Source organism: Asparagus officinalis, chromosome 5 (genome assembly GCF_001876935.1).
Source record: "Asparagus officinalis chromosome 5, Aspof.V1, whole genome shotgun sequence".
NCBI classification, from domain to species: domain Eukaryota; kingdom Viridiplantae; phylum Streptophyta; class Magnoliopsida; order Asparagales; family Asparagaceae; genus Asparagus; species Asparagus officinalis.
The window spans coordinates 91,683,834-91,705,047 of record NC_033798.1 but is presented as its reverse complement, the minus strand read 5'-3'; the positions used below and the strand labels follow the sequence as shown (position 1 = coordinate 91,705,047).

Genomic DNA, 21,214 nt, shown 5'->3' with positions numbered 1-21,214 from the left:
TTGGCTTGCTGTTGCTCTCGGCTAAATGTTTTTACTTATATTGATTGCATTTGCTTGATCATATGATTGTCAGAAAACAGTTGTAACCTCAACATCTGAGATTTTGGTATCATGTGATGTTTGAGATGTGACATTGTGTGGGATGTAATCTAAGAAACTTCCATGAGATCCTTTCAAAATGAGTGGTCCATATTATTAATAATTTCTTGAGGAAATTATTAGCAAATATCATACGCGGATTCATTCAAGTTGCATATACAAGCGCGTGTATCCTACTTCCCTACCTGCAAACCCTGGCAACATATGGCAATAGAACCAAATCATAACATTAAATCAAACCCCCACAACTAGCTAAAAAGAATTATAACCTCAACTAATTCTTCTTTCGCCAAAAAAAAACATAAATCAACTACACAATATAAATTTGCAAGCAGCAGCAACAAGCCCAGCAAACCCAGCAAGGCAAAAAGCAACAGCATTCCTCTTCATCCACCTCACCGGCCTCCACCCTCCATCCACACTCGAGCTCTTCATCCTCTTCGTCCCCAGTTGCAACTCCTTGGACAGATCAAAGCTCGATCCCTTCATTCTCAGCTCCTGCACCGTCCGCGCCAGTGTTCTTCCATCGCTCCTCTCCCTCTGCAGTGCCCTCATCACCTTCCAGTACATCGATACCTTAAACTGCACCAGCGGCGGCGGGATTTAGTCCATTATTAAAAGTAAAAGCGTGAACGATAAACTAAAAACAACTCGTAAGCTTCTTGTATTTGGAATCTGCATTGACAATTTTACCATTTTACCACCTTCTTTAGACTTTAGTAGGATCCTACCGTGACGCAAGGGCGCGTCAAAAGGAGAAAACAGAAGTAAATAAAAATATGGGTCAAAAAAGTTTAGCAAAGAGTTTAAATTCGGGACATCAAAGCTAAAACTTTTACAAATCTTTGGAAGACAAAGTTCGGGCATCCGGATGAGTTAAGTACTGTGTGAGTTCTGCGGGGCGCTTTTAGGGTCAATGACAACTTATTAGAGACATCAGAGCAAGAAATGAGGCAAACCCTCTGCGTATTTTAGGTGCAAATGGCCCTAAAAAAACGTCTAACAATGAAGCGGATAATTAATGAGAGTGGTGTTTTAGACCCGCCACCGACCTGCACCGCGATGATGAGCACGAGCGACGTCAGCGCGGACAGGCAGAGCGGGACCCACCAGTTCTTGCAGGCCCCCATCTGGGTCTGCGCCTGGCCCGTGACGGAGGAGGAGGTGAAGAGGAGGGTTAAGGAGAGGGCGTGGAACGCGAAGAAGAGGGAGGACAGGTGGAACGCGTCGCGCTTGAGGCCGTCGAGCCGGGTCTCTTTGAGGTTGACGGCGCGGGAGATCTGGGATTCCTGGCGCTGGAACAGCTTGAGGAGGAGGAGGTGGCCTGGGCTCAGCGAGATCTCGGTTAGTGGGTGGGACGTTAGAGCTCCTTGAGCTTGGGATGGGCTCTCGCCGGTCTCCTCGGAGTCGACAGGGGATCTCGACGACTGCTGGCGTTTCGGCTGCCTCCGCCATTCGACGCTAGCAGCGTAGATGGGGAGGAGGAGGTCAGGAGCAGGAAATGGAAAGGGGGATTTTGGAGTTGAAAATGAGGAAAATGGAAAGAAAATCCTTAGAAGGGAGAGATACTTGAGCGGGGGGGAGTTGTAACGGTCGGATTTTGGGGGATTGGGATTTGGGGCGAACGGTCAGATTTCGAGGGCAGAAAGGGAATTTCCTTTTGTTAATCTTCAGAAACCGCCGCCTGGTAATTAATTAGGATGATGATATAAAGTTGTGAGCAAAAAATTGAAAGTATAGCTTCTAGAGGATTTCGTGCATAAATATACATGTTTAAAACGGAAAAAGGTATTAAGCAACGGCGTGGATTAATAAACCAACTGAAACCAGAAGCGACGGAAAATTCTTCTTAGGCTTCAACACTAACACTCTCAAATAAATGGATTAATACGTACTATTGCATGATTATGACGCAGTGAGGCAAACGCTTGCATCTTTCCTCAGTCGCTTTGCCAATAAGTCCCATCGAACTAAACTTCTTTTTTATAAACCCTTCTTTTTCCAGAAACAAGAATGTCGCCTTATTCCTTCATTTACTCTACATATGAAGCTTTAAAATAACATCTGCACAAAATTACACTACAAGTTTATTTGATGAGTTGCGAATCCTAAATCGTTTCTGTCAAATAAAATTTTGCAAATTAGCAGAAAACATGACTTGGTAAACATCTTATGTTTAATGATACTTGATGATTATATATACAAAGAAAAACGTTAGGGAAAGGCTCACTCGCACATACCACACGCCCAAAATCTAGTCACAAGGGTGGGAAATGCCAAGAAAAAGGAAGTCATGAAAAGAAAGAAACCACAACCGAGTTGTTCACGAGAGTAACGTTACGAAGAAGGCTTTTGGCACTGTAACGATACATATCTCCAAAGATCCCAAGAGTCAATTTCACAAAATTATTAGTTAACACAAAATAAGTAAGCACAAAAAAACAAAAACAAAAAAAAGATACATATTTTTGATAATATATGGATCTATACGTGACACATTTGTCATTAAAACAGCTAATCGAAAAGATCACAACATTTTCATCTATGATTAGGAGGAAGCTGCCAACTTCTTCTTTGGTGGCGGGTTTCCTCCAGCGATGAGCACATATGAGTAGAAACAAAGCATTACAGCGCTGCAACAAGATAAAAGATAACTTAGTAAAGTATCTCAATAATATTGTCCACAATAGGACCTGTAAATTAAATAAACACAGATCATATGAATTAAACTTTGATCTTTCTACTTCTCAGATGTCAAGGTGTGGAAATAGAAACCTTTTCTCATGTATGGACAAAATTAGCACTTAAACACCTCAAGTTACACCAACTTTTCACTTATATACCATTGTATTTCATCGCACTTTTAAACCCTAATTTTTTTTTGAAATGGCATGCTAGTATCCTCTATTAGATAATTGTTACTCCCTAAAAAACTGTCCATGTGACTATCACATGATATATTTAGGACTTTATACCCTTGACTTTTTGGAAAAGACAAAGTGGAGCTGTTTATTTAACCGGCGGTATTATCGTCTTTTTTACCAAAAATTTACAACTGTTCAATAAGTTCAACAACGGAGTAAACTTTAGGGTACTACTGCGACGTACAACTGAGGGTATATAAGTGGAAGGAAAGTGAAACTTTAAGGTATTTGTGTGCCAATTAGCCTCCATTTTTAATCATAAGATAGAGAAGTCTGAAGACCACAATTGAACTACAGTTGTGCATTTTCGATTATAAGTTGTGATGTCTCGGTAAAATATCCATTCAAACATGAGTAGATTGTGGGAGAGGAGCACCTCATGGCAACATAAAATACAGCGGGAAAAGCTTTCTTGGTCTGCAAGAAGAAAATAGATGTTCAGTAAGCATAAGAATCAAATAATCTGCAAGCCTTCTTCAAATAGTTTATTGTCGTATTTCTCACCAAGGAGTACGCTTTGAGATGCTTCCAGACAAGAGTTGCAGCTAAGGCTGAAAAACCAAATAAAGATAATAATTTAACTCACTTCTTAGAAGATTCACAATACAATCATTAAAATGTAGTTATATTTCACTGTTTCATAGCGTGAGGAATTGTTTGATAACAGAAAACAAAAGTCGTGTACCTGCTTGCCCTAACATGAATGGTAAGCTGGATAACCCTTGTCTCCAGACTTTTAGACTTATGAATCCCATGGCCAGTATAGCACCTCCCAAAACCCCATTTGTAGTTAGACTTGCAGGATTTCTGGAGAAAAGGAACCCGAAAAGCCCACCACCAAGTACAATCCCACCTGTTCCAGAGGCGTTTGTGATTGTAAGTTATGATATTGCCAACTGAAATTCTTGAAGCTGCTTGTTTTAAAATCATAGAAAGCATTCATGAAATCTATTGCAAATCAGATACAACTCTTATTCTTGTTGTTCTTGCTGGCGTTTTGGTGGAGGCAAGGAAGGTATTATTATCATTATTGTTATTATTTATTCTTTTTTTATGTGCATCATAGTCTGTCATAACACTAGGACAGAGAATCAGGAAGCAGATTAACCTTTCGTGGATATTGATATTATGATAACGTTTAGAATCAGAAGGAAACCATAGTGGGGTTTATCATAATCAGGATCAAAACAAAACCAATAATTTACATGAGAAAAATCATTAACAATAGGGAATATGTGTCAAATACTAAAAAGGAACTGCTGCCATTTTTAATTATTCATTGCCGTGATGGTTGACATCAAACACTGAACAAGACACTGAATGAACTAATAAGCAAAACTTCAAATGACAACTAGGATACATAAATTTAGTTCGAAAAGAACAAGAATGAACTAGACCTTCCCAAACTAGTGATCTATGCTTCAAAATACTCTGATAAACGATGCACAAATAGACAAAGATGAAGGGTGCATGCAACATAAACCAACACAGTGCATGCAGATATGCATATTTACACCTACAATCACTTGTCAAACACCTCATGTGCATGTATGCAATAGGGGAATCATGCTAGTGCACACACAGAGGGACAGGGAGTATAATTCTACCACATACTTACCGAAGGGGATGCCCAAACAAAAATCATGGATTTTTGCATATTTCTTTGGGTTAAGATTTTGTTCTTCTATGGGCAAATTCATTTCTGCCCCTCCATTAGCTTTCTCTGCAGTAGGGTATGATTTCATAGGTTCATCTGTATGTTGCTTTGCTTGTTCCTCAGTATAATGTAGAGAAGTATTGGCGTCAAAACCAGGAGTTGTCGTACTACTTTCACTGAGGCACATAGAAACTGAGAGCTGGGGAAATTTTAACAAAAAAATTAGCCAGTTAAGACGACAATATATTAGCAGGAAGAATAAATATTTCTGCCGAACAAAAGGTCATTTTTTATCCCATTTTTAATGATTTCTTTCCAGTCAAATACTGCATGCTATATTACAAACCTACATAACAGTCATCCAACCATGTTCTGCAGCATGAACCTTGATAAAGCATTGAATGTCTCTTAGCCAGCAATGGTATATCTTGATCACAACATTGTGTTTCACTGCAATACTTTTGTATTGCTTGTTGTTTCATGCCAAAACAAATAGGAATAAAAATGTTCACAAGCCTCATTATATATAGAACGAAAGAAGGAAATTTTTTAATTTTGAGATAACATTGATTTATTATATCACCTAGAAACAAAGCTTGTACATTATGGCTAACGAAGATTTGAAAGATGATAAATAGTAAATTAAAGAAGAAAGATATAGCGACCTTTTCTATTTAATTCTGCGCTACATACATACAATAAAGAATATGGGTACCTTGGTATGAAGGGCCAATTTTGACACTTGGTAGTGAGGTGGCCCATTCTCATCCACTCATTTTCAAGGAGGGGACCATCTTCAAATGGGAACTACTCAAATAAGTGGATTAGAATGAGTCACCTCACTACCAAGGACCAACTTTGTCCTTAATACCAAAGATACACATTTTACTCTCACACACACACTAAGACAATGAAAGAAATATAAAAAGCAATTTTCTTAAATTTTTAATTTGTCAACAAATATCTTTCAGTTTAGCATGACATGTGTCACAGAGCAACACTATCCAATAGAAAGTAACTGCATTAACATTGCCAAACAATTGTTGGCCCTTTTGTTTTGATGATGATTTACCAAATAATTTATAGCTAATTTGTTTCCTAGTGGTTGTGGCTTGTTTCTTTTTACAGGATATTCATATATGAAGAAAAGTCATTCATATCAGAGTTAAAGATTCAAGATCAAGTTGTGTACGCAATCACTTGGGTATATTAGTAGTTTTGTAACGTATATTGTGTGAATATATTTCAAGCTCAATATATATATACACACACAATTTTGATTTTTATTACAAAATGAGTTTATTTGAGAAAACAATGCAATATTGGTTTATTAATCTTTTTTACATTACATTCATGTTTTATAACGTTTATAAAAACATTTCATAAAGTTTTCACATATTCTTACATGTCAAACTTTATTTTCAAGATTCATCAAAAACATGTATTAATGTACACTTTACAAAAATAATGATATTTTACAAATGGTAAGTGCAATTCTAAAATTTCTTTTTGTAACATGTTCATATTCATATTTATAAACTTTTTCCAAAGTTTTATATTTTTTGGAATTTATTTACTATTTTTAAAAGAGGTTTAAAAATCAGATTTACAGTTTGTTTCTCGCTACTAACCTGTTATCAGTCGACTAATGGATTTTATCAGTCGACTAATAAACTCGTCTGGAAAGTGCTAAAAGTTTCTGTTTCTACGACTGACGTTCTATCAGTCGACTGATAGTCCTTCAGTCGACTGATAAGTTCTTTTGGTCGACCGACGAGCTACAAACCACTTACAACGGTCAGCTCATCAGTCGACTGATAAGCTTCCAATGGTTAGTTTTTTCAGACTTTTGTATTTTTGTCTTTTTGCTGGGTTTTCTTGGTTTTTGGGTTTTGGTTTTCATCCTATAAATACGTCGCACTATTTCAGTTCTGAAGGATATCTAAGAGGGTTTACACAAGAGTTTTTAAAGGGTTTTAAAGTTTGTTTCTTCTCAAGTTTGAGTTTGGTGTTTGTTTACAAAAAAAGGAGCTTACATTGTCAATTGAGGAATTCATCCTCAATCAATTTCATCATTTCCTTTGTGTTTATAGAGAAGTTTTTCTAACTCATTTATCTAACATTTTGTTATTAATTTTTATATTCATATTATTGCTAGTTTGTTATTTGAGATAGATTTTATTAAACTCATTTTATCACACACATCCCTTTTTGAGCTTTTAGTATTTCATACATTATATATTGGGTTGTGGGATTGTGATATTGTGAGAGTGAGCTTTCATTGTGTTCTTATTTATTGTAAAGAACAAATATTTTATTTGAGCCTTATTGTGAGTTACACATTATATTACACTTGTACACCGAAAGGAGTGTGGTGAGAGACGGGGTCGAATCCAAGAGGAGTGACATCGGTAGTAAAGCCTAGAGAGAGATCGTAATTCCGAGCACTTGAGGAGGACACGGGCTAGACCAACACTTAGAAGGTGTAGAGTGTGTTTACATTGTGTGTTGTAAACGTTTGTCAGTGAGCGTTGAAAACCGATTGTGGACGTTTTTGGGTGAACGTTGAAAATCCATTTGTGATAATGGATTCTCCCCAAGAGTGGGGAGCGGAGACGTAGGTCGGAAGGACCAAACTCCGTGATCATGTTATTGTGTTTGGTTTGCTCTTTGTGTCCACTATTTGTTTATATTGTTTCTTGTTTATTTTTATCATTTGCATATATATCATTGCTTTAATTCAATCGAATATCTATCTTGTTAGGATATATTTGTTAATAAGTTTTAATTGGCATTAATATCGAATTAGATTAGAATTATTTTTTCTTTTTTTGATTCATTTTTTATGTGAACGATGTGTTTGTGCTTTATGAGATCATTGTAAAACACTCTTTTGATGATATTTATGTATTAGTGCTTACGGATCATCAATTAGTGCTTTATAATGTATTATTTATGTGGTTGATCAAATTTGTTCAAGAAAGATTCTCTTTTGTTGATCAAACGTCTTTTTATTTATCATACTTTGTTTTAAGTTTAAATATGAGAGGTTTATTTTTTTAGCAACCCCCCGGATGTATTAATTCTTTGTTTCAAATTATGTTTACCGGGCATTCATATGGGTTGAAACAAGTTTTTCTTGTTTTTATCGAAAATGAGTATATTGATCTTTTGTGTATTTATCCAAAGCATACTAATCTTTGTTGGATAAAACTTATAAATGTTTCGATAAATTTTCTTTGTGATCATGTATATAGGAAAGATGTGTATTATTTATATTGATACAAAATATCTTTTTTAGTGGACATATTTTCCTAACCTCTTTGCTTAGAGATTTTTTTTTGTGATTTAAGCATGTTTGTTATTTGAATCATGTATTTGCACAATTATTTTTTTAATGATACTTTATGTTTTTTTTCATCTCTCATTTGGACTCTCTTGGTATCATTTTTATTGCCTTTCTTGGATTCAAGAATTTTCATGAACAAGATTTTGGTTTTCATAAGTATGAACTTATATTTTGTTTTTTATGTATTGAGACATCATTCTCATAATAATGTATTTATATATGTTCTTAATTAATCATAATTTATGGTTTGATAACTTATGAATTTTCTTTTGGATTTATTGATAAATCATTTGATTCTTGATTTTTAATTTTTAAACCTTTGATTTTCATTTTTGGAATTGTTTTTTGTTTTTGATATATATCCTATGTATATTTATTTATGTTTTAGACTCTATTCTTAATGATACATATATGTGGTCACTTGGTCTTCTTTAATATGAGTTGTGTTTATGATATTTTATATCCATACTTACTCATATTTATATGCCTTGCTCATCATTGCATATTTTCTATATGGCGGTTTAATAGGAGTCATCCCTATATCTATTTTTGTTTTTTTCTCATCTGTGCTTATTGATAGAGGGAGCTTTTGCTCTCTTATTCTTTTGTTTTCCCCTTTTTGATCCTATCAAAGGGGGAGAAATGATTTGTTTATTGGTTTATGATGGTTTCATATTTCATTCATGTTTAGATTTTATATATTTTTTATAAATTGTTTGTCATCATCAAAAAGAGGAAGATTATTGGCCCTTTTGTTTTGATGATGATTTGCCAAATAATTTATAGCTAATTTGTTTCCTAGTGATTGTGGCTTGTTTCTTTTTACAGGATATTCATATATGATGAAAAGCCATTCATATCAGAGTTAAAGATTCAAGATCAAGCTGTGTGCACAATCACTTAAGTATATCAGTAGTTTTGTAACGTATATTGTGTGAATATATTTCAAAGTTCAATATATATATACACACACAATTTTTATTTTTATTACAAAATGAGTTTATTTGAGAAAACAATGCAATATTGATTTATTAATCTATTTTACATTACATTCATGTTTTATAACGTTTATAAAAACATTTCATAAAGTTTTCACATGTTCTTACATATCAAACTTCATTTTCAAGATTCATCAAAAACATGTATTATGTACACTTTGCAAAAATAATGATATTTTACAAATGGTAAGTGCAATTCCAAAATTTCTTTTTGTAACATGTTCATATCATGTTTATAAACTTTTCCCAAAGTTTTATATTTTTTAGAATTTATTTACTATTTTTAAAAGAATTTTAAAAATCAGATTTACTGTTTGTTTCTAGCTGATAACTTGTTATCAGACTGATGGATTTTATCAGTTGACTGATGAACTCGTCTGAAAAGTGCTAAAAGTTTCTGTTTCTGCGACTGACGTTCTATCAATCAACTGATGGTCCTTCAGTCAACTGATAAGTTCTTTCGTTCGACCAACGAGCTGCAAACCGCTTACAACGGTCAACTCATCAGTCGACTGATAAACTTTCAACAGCTAGTTTTTTCAGACTTTTGTATTTTTATCTCTTTGCTGGGTTTTCTTAGTTTTTGGGCTTTGATTTTCATCCTATAAATACCCTGCACTATTTTAGTTATGAAGGATATCCAAGAGGGTTTTAACAAGAGTTTTAAAGGGTTTTAAAGTTTGTTTCTTCTCAAGTTTGAGTTTGGTGTTTGTTTACAAAAGAGGGAGCTTACATTGGCAATTGAGGAATTCATCCTCAATCAATTTCATCATCTCCTTTGTGTTTATCGAGAAGTTTTTCTAACTCATTTATCTAACATTTTGTTATTGATTTTTATATTCATATTATTGCTAGTTTGTTATTTGAGTTAGATTTTATTGAACTCATTTTATCACACACATCCCTATTTACGCTTTTAGTATTTCATACATTATATATTGGGTTGTGAGATTGTAAAATTATGAGTGAGTTTTCATTGTGTTCTCATCTATTGTAGAGAACAAATCTTGTATTTGAGCCTTATTATGAGTTACACATTGTATTACACTTGTACACCGAGAGGAGTGTGTGGTGAGAGACGGGGTCGAATCTAAGAGGAGTGTCATCGGTAGTAAAGCCTAGAGAGAGGTCGTAACTCCGAACACTTAAGGAGGAGGACACGGGCTAAGCCAACACTTAAAGGGTGTAGAGTGTTTACATTGTGTTGTAAACGTTTGTCGGTGAGTGTTGAAAACCGATTATGAACGTTTTTGGGTGAACGTTGAAAACTCATTTGTGCTAGTGGATTCTCCCCGAGAGTTGGGGAGCAGAGACGTAGGTCGGAAGGACCGAACTCCGTGATCATATTATTGTGTTTGGTTTGCTCTTTGTGTCCACTATTTATTTATATTGTTTCTTGTTTATTTTTATCCTTTGCATATATATCCTTGTTTTAATTCAATCGATTATCTATCTTGTTAGGATATATTTGTTAATAAGTTTAATCGGCATTAATATCGAATTAGATTAGCATTGTCCCTATTCCCCCCCTCTAGGGTCCCAACAACAACACTATAAACAATATGATTGAGCATAACATTGTGGTATTGATGTAGAACCCACTGCGGATAATTTATGGAGATACAAGACCGTCAAAAGCCCAAACGCAAGCCCAAACGAAGAAAATAATTTGCAACAAAGAACAGTCATATCTCTCAAACCGTACGTCAGAATTGAACGAATTATATATGTAAATCATGATTTTTTTCGAGATAACCAAACCCACCGTTGTTCGGTTTGCCACCGTCTGTTTTGTGAAATTCCCTCTGGATTGAGAGATATCAGAGTTTTTATTAGTTTTTTACTATTTTAGCTAATGTTTTAGGAGTCTGTTTTAATTAGGAAGTAAATCCGGTTTGATTCCAAATTTGACTGATTTACTTTCCTAATCTTATATAGTTTTTTAAGGAGTGTTTTGTTATTTCTATTTTAAGAAAAGTTCGAGTCGTAGTAGGAGTCTTGTTTATTTTCTATTTAAACAGAGTATTGTAAGCCCTAGAGGCGTAATTTTTTTATTAATAAAATTCCTCTTTAATATTTTCTTCATGGATTCGAAGTTCTTCGTGGATTCAGAGATCGTTCTTTGTGAATTCAGAGAACACCCACTGGTGGATTCTAAGGTTTTTACTTCCGCGCTACGTTAGATATGCATATGGAAAAATGTGTCCTTCCAAATTTGAAATTAACATATGTAAAATACTCATGCAAGCATATCATAAGACATACTGACCAGATATATACGTATGGTCAAAAGTCAAAACTGTAAGTAAACTATGATACCAAAGAAATTAGATACATAGAACCAGCTTTTGTTTCTCTTAACGATAAAAGCAAAAACTTTAGTCAACATCTGAGTACAGTTTTAGTTCTTTTCACTCAACATCTTACTTTCTAACTAATACAACTCTGAACTCTCTGCAAGGTAAAAGTAGCAGAATTTGATGTTTTGATCTATGAAATGATTATTTTCTTACAAATTCTTCAACAAGATATATGAAACTTTCATAAATACTAAAACAACAGTCTTTTGGCAACCTAATAGAATTGATTATATAGTGTTTGAAGCAATCATCTATACTTTTACAACTTTTCCACAGGAAAGAGTCTCACAACCTATATTAGCACCTCATGAAGATTTCATGTGAAGCCGCAGACAAACTTTTGATGATGAATACCACAAAACGCCCAGAGCTTATAAAATCTGCACTTCTGTATAATCTGTATAAATAAATAACTACATGGATAATGACATACCTAAGTGGACTAGAGCTAAATGGCTGAGACAGATTTCACTTTTGTAATATTGTGATTGACCATGTTTTGGCTCCTAAAGATCATAACATCGGCTCAGTAATTAATTTTATACACTTTAGAATTTAGGGTAATAATATCATAAAACTTGATTATTAGTATTATACAGTCGTGGAAATAGTCTCTTGTCAAATGCAAGGTAAGGCTGCATATCTGACCCCTTCCTGGACATATGCATAGTGAGAGCTTCATCAACCGGGCTGCCTTTTCGTCTAGAATTTAGGGTAATAAAGAGAGGTTCAAACCAACAAGGTGAGTATTAAAAAAAAGTTTGTTAAGCTTGATGTACTAGAATCAAGGTCAATAAAAGAAGGCCTAAGACTTGTATCAACTGTATATAGGTGATAAGAAATGACAAGGACAGCATGGAATAAGATGATTGAATTTTTACTAAAGGGTAAAAAGTAGCAGAGACAACTCAATGACAAATGAAAAGCAGCAAAAACAAGATGCGAATAATATATCGTGCTAGAAAAATAGGAATTGATCTCTAACTAGTAACTACAACAAGATAACCAATCCTTTTCCATGTTTTTAAGCTCAGCTACAGGAATCATTTATCCTCATTCATCACTGTTAAGTGTCTTCTCCATTGTTAATTTATGACTGGCATTTGTCTTACAATCGTGTTTAAGATCCTATAAGCACAACTACATAATAAAATGCATAGCACTAATTAAAACCAAAATTGAACCACCACCAGCCATTTATCTCTGTTGAATTTATTTGGTGGCTCTAACAGCTTCTAGACACAAGCCTGCAATGTCACTTTATGCCTCTGTAACGCATTTCCTATAGCTTACTTACTCAGTAACTCCCATTTCCCTGCTGTTTTCTTTTCCTTCTATTCATCCATGCATCCCTACTAATGTCATCTTCTCTGTCCCTATGTTCACAAGCAAGTCAAAAGTAAATATGAAAAACAACCGGCATCATTTTAATTGGACAAGCAAGCACCTTGGCAATGTTGGGATCACCAATTGTTGTTGAAAACCATGTTGAGGAACCAAACCAAACGCCAATCAAATAGAGCCAAAACCAACCAAAATCAATGCACAAACAAAACACCAATTTTAACGTGGTTCGGCAAGTTGCCTATGTCCACGGGGTAAGAAGTGGATGAGATTTCACTAATAGAGAAGAGTACAACTTGAGATTACAAATCACTCGAAGGAACAAACTAATATCACCAACAAAGCTCTTAATCTCTCCAAATAAACCCTAATCAAATAGCTCAGAAAATACCTCTTTTCTGTGCTCCAAATATCCCAAACTATTGCCTTAAGAAACCCTAGAACGTGTATTGGTATTTATACAAACACCAAAACCAAATAAGAACAGGAAACACAAGTTTGGGCCTGACCCGTTACGCAGTCGACCGTCACAGTAGACCGCGATCAACAAACAGAACCTGAAATCACTTACAGGGTCTGGCGGTTGACCACGGCGATCGACCGCGGCAAACGACAGAACCTAAATTCGCCTACAGGGTCTCGCGGTCGACCGCGTCAACGACCGCGGCAAACGACAGAACCTAAATTCGCCTACAGGGTCTCGCGGTCGACCGCGTCAAAACCAGACTCCTCTCAGAGTCCGTACATGTTCGCGGTCGACCGCTGCGCAAGGCGTCAATCGCGCAGCTTCCAAAGGGACTCCTGCGGATCCCAACACTTGTTCTTCTTCGAAATTTTTCGCGATTTCTTCAATTCTCCACCTCGGTGAAGTTTCTTCCAAAACTGAGCCGACACCAACCAAACCAAATGCCTCATTTGCTGCTTCTCAGTCCTCAACAAGTTGAGACCCAAACGGGAGTGCGAACACTTATCCAAACGTCGGTATCTACTCACCAAATCGGCTGCATCATAAAGACTGCATACGTATCCTCTTGCCCAAGGAATCAAACATTCACGTAGTTCACCCAAACGGCCTTCAAAAGCCATCAATCAAATAGAAAAGTCTGCAACTCTTCCCCAATATCGCCAATGGATCTGCAATTGATAGCGGTCCCAAACTGATACAAATCAAACACCTCCATCTGAGGTGAACCAATGGCCGTATCTAAATCATGTCCACCAGCTGCAACCGAATCCAAAACCGATCCATCATCTGCATCCGAAATCAAATGATCCCCAATCTGTGCCATCTCAGCTGGAATCCCAAATAACGCAGTATGATTTGGAGTATGTGAAATAAATTCCACTAAACGTGAAGTAGCATCACCCTCCACCTGCTGCGATATCCAAATGACCTGGTCAATACTCTCCACCTGCTGAGAGTTAAAAGTGAATCAAATGAGCCTCCGAATCCCAAACGCGCAATCGGATCAAATCTCACATCCTCGATGTGACCAAATGTTGGGTAACAGCCTCCGAATCCCAAACGCGCAATCGGATCAAATCTCACATCCTCGATGTGACCAAATGTTGGGTAACTAAATATCTGACGCCAACCAAAATCTGAAACAGCTCCACCAGATCCAATAACTCCTAATGCAGCAGTTGACGACCTATGACTAAGATGACCCAAATATGTCAAAACTCCAAAATCAGAACCAATGTTCGACAACCAACGTCGATCCTCCTCCAGAAAGGAACCCATCGAAACTGTCATCTCATCTCGTCGTCCCAAAATCTCCACATCAATAAAGTGTTTCAAGTTGCCACGAGTTCGGCACAAACGTAAGAAAGGACCCCTACCAAAGCTAGAACAACGAGTTACCTTTCTGCCAATACACTTCTTCCAATTATTATTGACTTCTAGGACTTTACACCAACGAGAACCGATCACGACCCAATAATGCCTAGAACAATCACCAACTGCGAAAACTACAAAACGATTACCTCCAAATGATGCCTCCTTGGAAGGCCCCCAAATGCCTGACTGAACACCTCCTAAAAGACCCAACACTCGATGGATAAAAGTGCCAAACTCCATCATGGTCTTGCTCATCATAATGTGCTCAAAGAACTTCCATCTGCAGGTCAAAACACTCATCAACAACCTATACACGGCATCACCAATCAAATACCCCAGCACCAAACCACGTCACAATCTAGCCAAAACCAATGAAGTCATCAGAGCTCTATCAATCATCGTGCTCCTAAGCAAATAGTATAAGTTACTCCTTCTGACGTCCTTCATCCCAATCATAGACCCAAATATAACCTTCAAACTTGCATCTGTCAAGGTTACCCTATAACCTGCTGCCTCCAAAGCTCCAAATGAAATAATGTTCTTCTTTAACTGAGAAACGAACCTCACTCCAACCAACTCCCGAATCACTCCGCCACTCATCCTAATCCGAACGGTGCTAATACCACCAATAGGGCATTCATGATCATTACTCATGAGCACAAAATTCCCTCATTCCAACTCCTGAAAGCTGGAGAACCAATCCCTCCTAGAGCAAATGTAGTATGTAGTACCCAAGTCAAACATCCACTTTGTAGAGTAGGCAACACAAATCGACGACAGTGCAAATAATGAGTAGCCCGAAGAATCTGAATCTGAATTGTTATCACTAGCCTTGACAACATTCACCTCTAAAACCTGAATAACTTTCCTCTTATTCTTTCCGACTTGATCATTCAACTTTGGGCATTCGGTTTTTTAATGTCCATCTTCTTTATAAAAAAACACACTGATTCCTACGAATTCCAAGATGTGCCCCTCTAGACTGTGACCTTCTACCTCGGTTTGGACTCTTTGCTCTTGTAACCAATGCCCCCGCTACCGGCTCAATAGAAGTCTTCTTGTCTTTCTTCCTAAGTTGATAATTCACTAATACAGCGGTGACCTCACTATATGAAAGAGACGCATTCCCATTAATAAGAGTAAAGATAAACATCTCATATTCCTCGTCGAGCAAAGAACTCAACAATAGCAACGCCTTGTCTTCATCTTCAACAATGACATCTACATTCGCTAAATCGGTAAGAAGCTTCGTGTAGTGGTTCATGTGATCACTAATGGATGTCCCCTTCTTCAATTGGAAACGATAAAGCCTCATCTTCAAATGCAAGCGGTTTTCGACGCTCATCGTCAAGTACTTGCTCTCTAGGACTTCTCAAATCTTCTTAGTTGAAGTCTCATTCATCACATCATATTATAGATCTTGAGTGAAACAAGACCTAATCACACCACACGCTGTCTGATTCATCTTTTTTCAAACCTTCTCATCAATGTCGTCCGATTTCCCGTCCAACTCTAACGTATTTTTCAAATTCTACGCATTGAGCGTATCTAAGACTTCATATCGCCAAAGTTCAAAATTATTAGTGCCATTGAACTTCTCCACGTCAATCTTCATCGAGTGGATACTCAAACTTTGGGTAGTCTTCACACTTGAAAAACCACCATCAACTCCCTCTTTCTAGGTCATAATCCTCAACACACCAACAACCAGTGCGGAAACAAACGAAGAATAGATCCAAAACTGAGAAAAGAAATCAACACACCAACAACCAGTGCGGAAACAAACGAAGAATAGATCCAAAACTGAGAAAAGAAAGAAGCTTTACCAAAAAGATCCAGTGCGGAAACAAACGAAGAATAGATCCAAAACTGAGAAAAGAAAGAAGCTTTACCAAAAAGATCTCACTTTTCTCACCAACTGAAACCCTAGACGGGCTTCCCAAATCGATCTACTCTAAATAGCCCAAACGTAGCCCGAGCTCTGATACCAATTGTTGGGATCTTATACCAATTGTTGTTAAAAACCGTGTCGAGCAATGTTGTAAATAGCGGCCAATAGCGGGGCAATAGCGGGGCTATAGCGGGTCGCGGCCTTTCAGCGCGACGCTTAAGGAGATCACAGGGAGGATTAGCGGAGAAAACCGCTATGCGCTCAAAATGCGCGAAAAAGCGGAGTTTAGCGGACAAAAGCGCTTAAAATCGCTAAAACCCGCTACAGTATTTCATAAAGCAGCGGATACTTCATCGAAAACCCGACCCAAACCCATTCTTCAAAAACCCATCTCTTCAGATTTCCCAAATCCCGACTCTTTTGCCCTAGCCGCCTACTCTCCCTCCTGTCACTCCTGTGCCTCTCTCTTTCACCTCCTCCGACGACTCCTTCTAACGTCGCCTCTGATCAACGTCGCCTCCGGTCGACACCATCTCCCGCACCAGCAGCACCTTCGGTCGACGCCATCTCTCTCCTCTCCTTCACCAAAATATAAAAGAAATTGCTACAGACCCTCGTTTGCTTGCACAACAGGAGAATCACCGTCGAAGGCTCTGAGGAGGATATTGGAGTCTCCAGGAGCTCATCAGGGGCCTGCTTGCTTTGATGCGCTCAGTGCCAAGCTCGTGGAGAGGGCTGGCTTCAGGTTCTGCTTCACGAGCGGTAGCTGTTTGATTTTATTTCTCCCTCTCTCTCCGGTCAACGTCGCGTCGCCTCCGGTCACCTTCCTCTCTGTTGGGCTTTGTCTGCAACAGAGAGAACAAACAGGGTAATAATTTGATTTTCATTTTTGAAAAGAAATGCTTGTTAGTTGTAAATTTCTAAAATGTAATTTGATTTCCCATAGTTCTCTCAAAAAAAATATTTTCTTCATTGCTTTATTTTCCTATATAACAGAATGTTGTCCTTTTCAATTTTATGATGAAAGCCAAGACATGGCAAATAGATAGTAAATGAATTCCTTAAAGGAAGTTAAGAATTTTAACTTGTGAAATAGATAATTATCAGTAATTTTCTCACATAGGTAGAATATTTTATTTTTATGTTAAATTTCTAGTAGTTAATATAATGATGATGTTACTAATCAATGTTTTTTATTATTGAGTATTTTTATATTAGAGACTTGAAAGGTGAAAACATGAGACAAATAACGGTCTTTTTGATAAATAGGTGTGTTTTTTATTCTTTAATCTTTATAATTATAGTATTTTGTTAATATTATGTAATTATTACACATCTATTCATGTTAAGGCATCAAGTATGCATTTGTAGAATTTTTAGATTTTTATATGATTTTTCTTATTATTTAGAACATTTAAATATATTTATATTTGACCGCTATTTGACTGTGCGCTATTTGCCGCTATTTCGCCGCAATAGCGTGCAATAGCCTTAGCGGTACCTCGCCGCGACGCGTCGCGATCCGCTATCAGCAACCTTGGTGTCGAGCAATCAAACCAAACGCCAATCAAAGAGGGCCAAAACCAACCAAAATCAATGCACAAATAAAACATCAATTTTAACGTGGTTTCGCAAGTTACCTACGTCCACAAGATAAGAAGGGGATGGAGTTTTCACTAATAGAGAAGAAGAGTACAACTTGAGATTACAAATCACTCGAAGGAACAAACTAATCTCACCAACAAAACTTTTAATCTCTCCAAATAAACCCTAATCAAATAGCTCAGAAAATACCTCTTTTTTGTGCTCTAAATATCCCAAACTATTGCTTTAAGAAATCCTAGAACGTGTATTGGTATTTATACAAACACCAAAACCAAATAAGAACAGAAAACACAAGTTTGGGCCTGACCCGTTACGCGGTCGACCGCCACAGTCGATCGCGATCAACAAACAAAACCTGAAATCACTTACAGGGTCTGGCGGTCGATCGTGACAAACGACAGAGCCCAAATTCGCCTACAGGGTCTCGCGGTCGACCGCGACGGTCGACCGCGCCGTTCGCGGTCGACCGGCCTTACGTCGTGGTCGACCGTGCAGCTTCCAAAGTGACTCATGCGGATCCCAACACCTGTTCTTCTTCGAAATTCTTCGCGGTTTCTTCAGGCAAGAGCTAGTAGTGCAAGGACAAGGAAACAAGAGCAAGAACACGATACTCCAATATACATTTTTGCTTTGTTGATGTTATAATTATTGCTTTTATTTACTTTTTTGTTCAAACTGGAAGGCAAAATATTGAAACATTTGAAACCATCAAAACCAAACCTTGACATGGGGACTGAAATCAATGGAGCAGTCAAAGGTTGATAGTTCTTGCATATGTCCATTCTAAAAAAGAAAGTTATACACAATAAATGCAAATATCCAGAATATATGGATTTGAACAGAATATTTATCTCCAGCTACAAGCTGTGAGTGGTCTGGTAGACCCCATACACACTGAATCATGATAAAATGTTAAGTACAGCATCAACCTCTATCTTTTACCCCATCTTGGTACCTATGACTTCGTTTCTTAACTCCTCAAAACCCAGTCTACAAAGAAATAACTAAAAGAAAGAAGAACCTAGTTTCTGCGATGTTATAGCTCCTCTAGCAATAGATAAATATTATAGAGTGTGAATAAGATCTTCACTGATCCCGTGACTCAAACAAAAAGGATATAAAATTTCAAAACATATATCCTGAACTAATTTACTACTTTGTAGTAGATAGCAACGACTGTGCTTTAAAAAAATGGCCCTTATCCTTCTAAAAGAAGGAAAAAGTAGTGAACAAGATGGAAAAAAACATTGCATCTGTATGTTGCAGAATTCTGATGCATCCGAAACTAAATTCAACTTATAATTGTACAACTCTGAATGTTGCAGGTTTCTCCAAGTTAGTTCCCAGATGAGTCTGATGATCATTTCCAACTTCATGTTTTCTGATAAATTTTTCATAACCCTGTTCCATCTTAAGAACAATGTACACAATTGGCAAATAACATTTTTCTCATTCCAACGTTACTTATCCAATTATCAAAACCAGTAATTAACAAACTACATAATTAAGCACGCAACAAATATTAAAAAAATCAACTAAACACCATTAATAAGAACCACAAAATAAATCAAGAAATTGCTCGTAGAATTGGGTTTAGAAATCGCAAATTTACCTTCTTTCGTGTAGCGACAGCTGGGATCCTAACAAGCTGGCGACTTGAGCACCTCCGATCGAGAGAAGAAGAAGAAACCCTAGCAATCGAGAGGGGAGGGCGGATCTGTACGGCCTCCATGGTATTCTGATGGATCGAAATCTGAGACGAGAGCAGCAATTTTTATGGAATTTTTGCAAGAGTTTATGGATTTGATCACTCCGAGGGTAGACACAGTTTTTGCAAAATGTTTGTTGAAGTAGGATTAAGGTAGGATTGTACTTGATGTATCATGAAGGTATACACTTCCTATTTATTATATGGATAAACACAGTTTTTTTTTGTTCCTGTTAATTGATACCTTAGCTCTAGACAGAACCTGCAAGTCAATTAATATAAGTGCATGAGATTGGTTGTTTTTGGCCAAGAAATTCCCTTCACTACACACTGTTAAAAAAAAACATCTAATAAGTTCATTAAAAAAAGACAACTTTTTAGCGTACAGTTCTCAATTGTTTTGCTATTTAGACACAGTTATACCTTCCAAAACTTCTCATGGTAGCTGCTAACTGCTTGCCAAGTTTGACATAATTTTATATTGGAAAATACTTATATTTGTTTCTGTAATAGACTACATCACTGAAATGACCTGTTAGATCTATAGATTTTTCTTCAATTTTTTCGAAGGAATGATCAAATTTGGCTCATATGGATAATTGTTAAATACAAAACCTAGTCAAGAATTGAGCCCAAGAACCAGTCCATGATCCATGATATTTCTTTGTTCATCTAATGGTATTGATTGTTGAATCATCAGAATCAGATAAAAGGTTCAAATCTTTGCCAGGTTCACCTTCTACACCTATTTTTCATAAAACTTTTGTACATTGCCTAAAGGTCCTGGATCAAAAATGGGAAAAAAATACCGGAATGGATGTAAGGAAATATGTAGGGATTGCATATTTTCTTTAGTTGGGTATGTACTTTGTATACATTAAGAAGTTCATGCACTCAGAAAACAAAAGATATGGCCAACATAGGCAATCAAGTTCTTACTATAAGCCAATCACTAAACCCAATATCAGAACTTCAACCCTAAAAAACTAAAAAGCTGATGCCTAAAGTTTAGAAATTGGTTCAATCCCTGAATCCCTGGCAAAATCGATGGATAAACCCCAACTTAGGGCAATAAAAGAGGGGAAACCCTAAAAAATTCAATTTTCCATAATATAACATCAAATAAGAATTAAAAGTACCTTAAACTAATTGAAATCGCAAGAACTAGCAGCCTTGAGATCGCAAGAACTAGCAAGGGTTCGGCGACGGAGCGGGCGACCTCGAGAATGGCGACGGAGCGGGCGATCGACCTCGAGAACGGCGACGGCGGAGCGGGCGATCGAGCTCGAGAACGACGATCGTGGGTAATGTTTCCCCACTCTTGCTCGAAATGGGGTAATTTTGGGGGTGGTGGCTGAAAACTCTTTATATAGGTGGGTTAATTGGGGGAAATTGGCGTATTTGTCCCACAATTACTCTAACAAACCAATAAAATCACA

General features: G+C 37.0%; 2 protein-coding genes across 3 annotated transcripts; both read right to left on the bottom strand.

The window, feature by feature from the left end:
- On the bottom strand, positions 303-2,065 carry LOC109842164. The gene is made up of 3 exons (XM_020411070.1): positions 1,995-2,065; positions 1,152-1,560; positions 303-681 (listed from the first exon to the last, which is right to left on the bottom strand). The coding sequence occupies exons 1-3, from the start codon at positions 2,063-2,065 to the stop codon at positions 406-408; spliced, it is 756 nt and encodes a 251-aa protein (XP_020266659.1). The 3' UTR covers positions 303-405.
- Positions 2,432-21,094, bottom strand: LOC109840170 (protein FATTY ACID EXPORT 1, chloroplastic). 2 transcript variants are annotated; one of them, XM_020408709.1, is made up of 7 exons: positions 20,915-21,094; positions 19,680-19,820; positions 4,642-4,879; positions 3,709-3,876; positions 3,528-3,574; positions 3,400-3,440; positions 2,432-2,732 (listed from the first exon to the last, which is right to left on the bottom strand). In XM_020408709.1, exons 2-7 carry the CDS (start codon positions 19,797-19,799, stop codon positions 2,648-2,650), a joined length of 699 nt encoding a protein of 232 aa, XP_020264298.1. In that variant the 5' UTR covers positions 19,800-19,820; positions 20,915-21,094; the 3' UTR covers positions 2,432-2,647. The 2 variants fall into 2 exon arrangements, with proteins under 2 accessions (XP_020264298.1, XP_020264297.1); XM_020408708.1 differs by lacking the exon at positions 20,915-21,094 and having other exon boundaries at positions 19,680-19,904.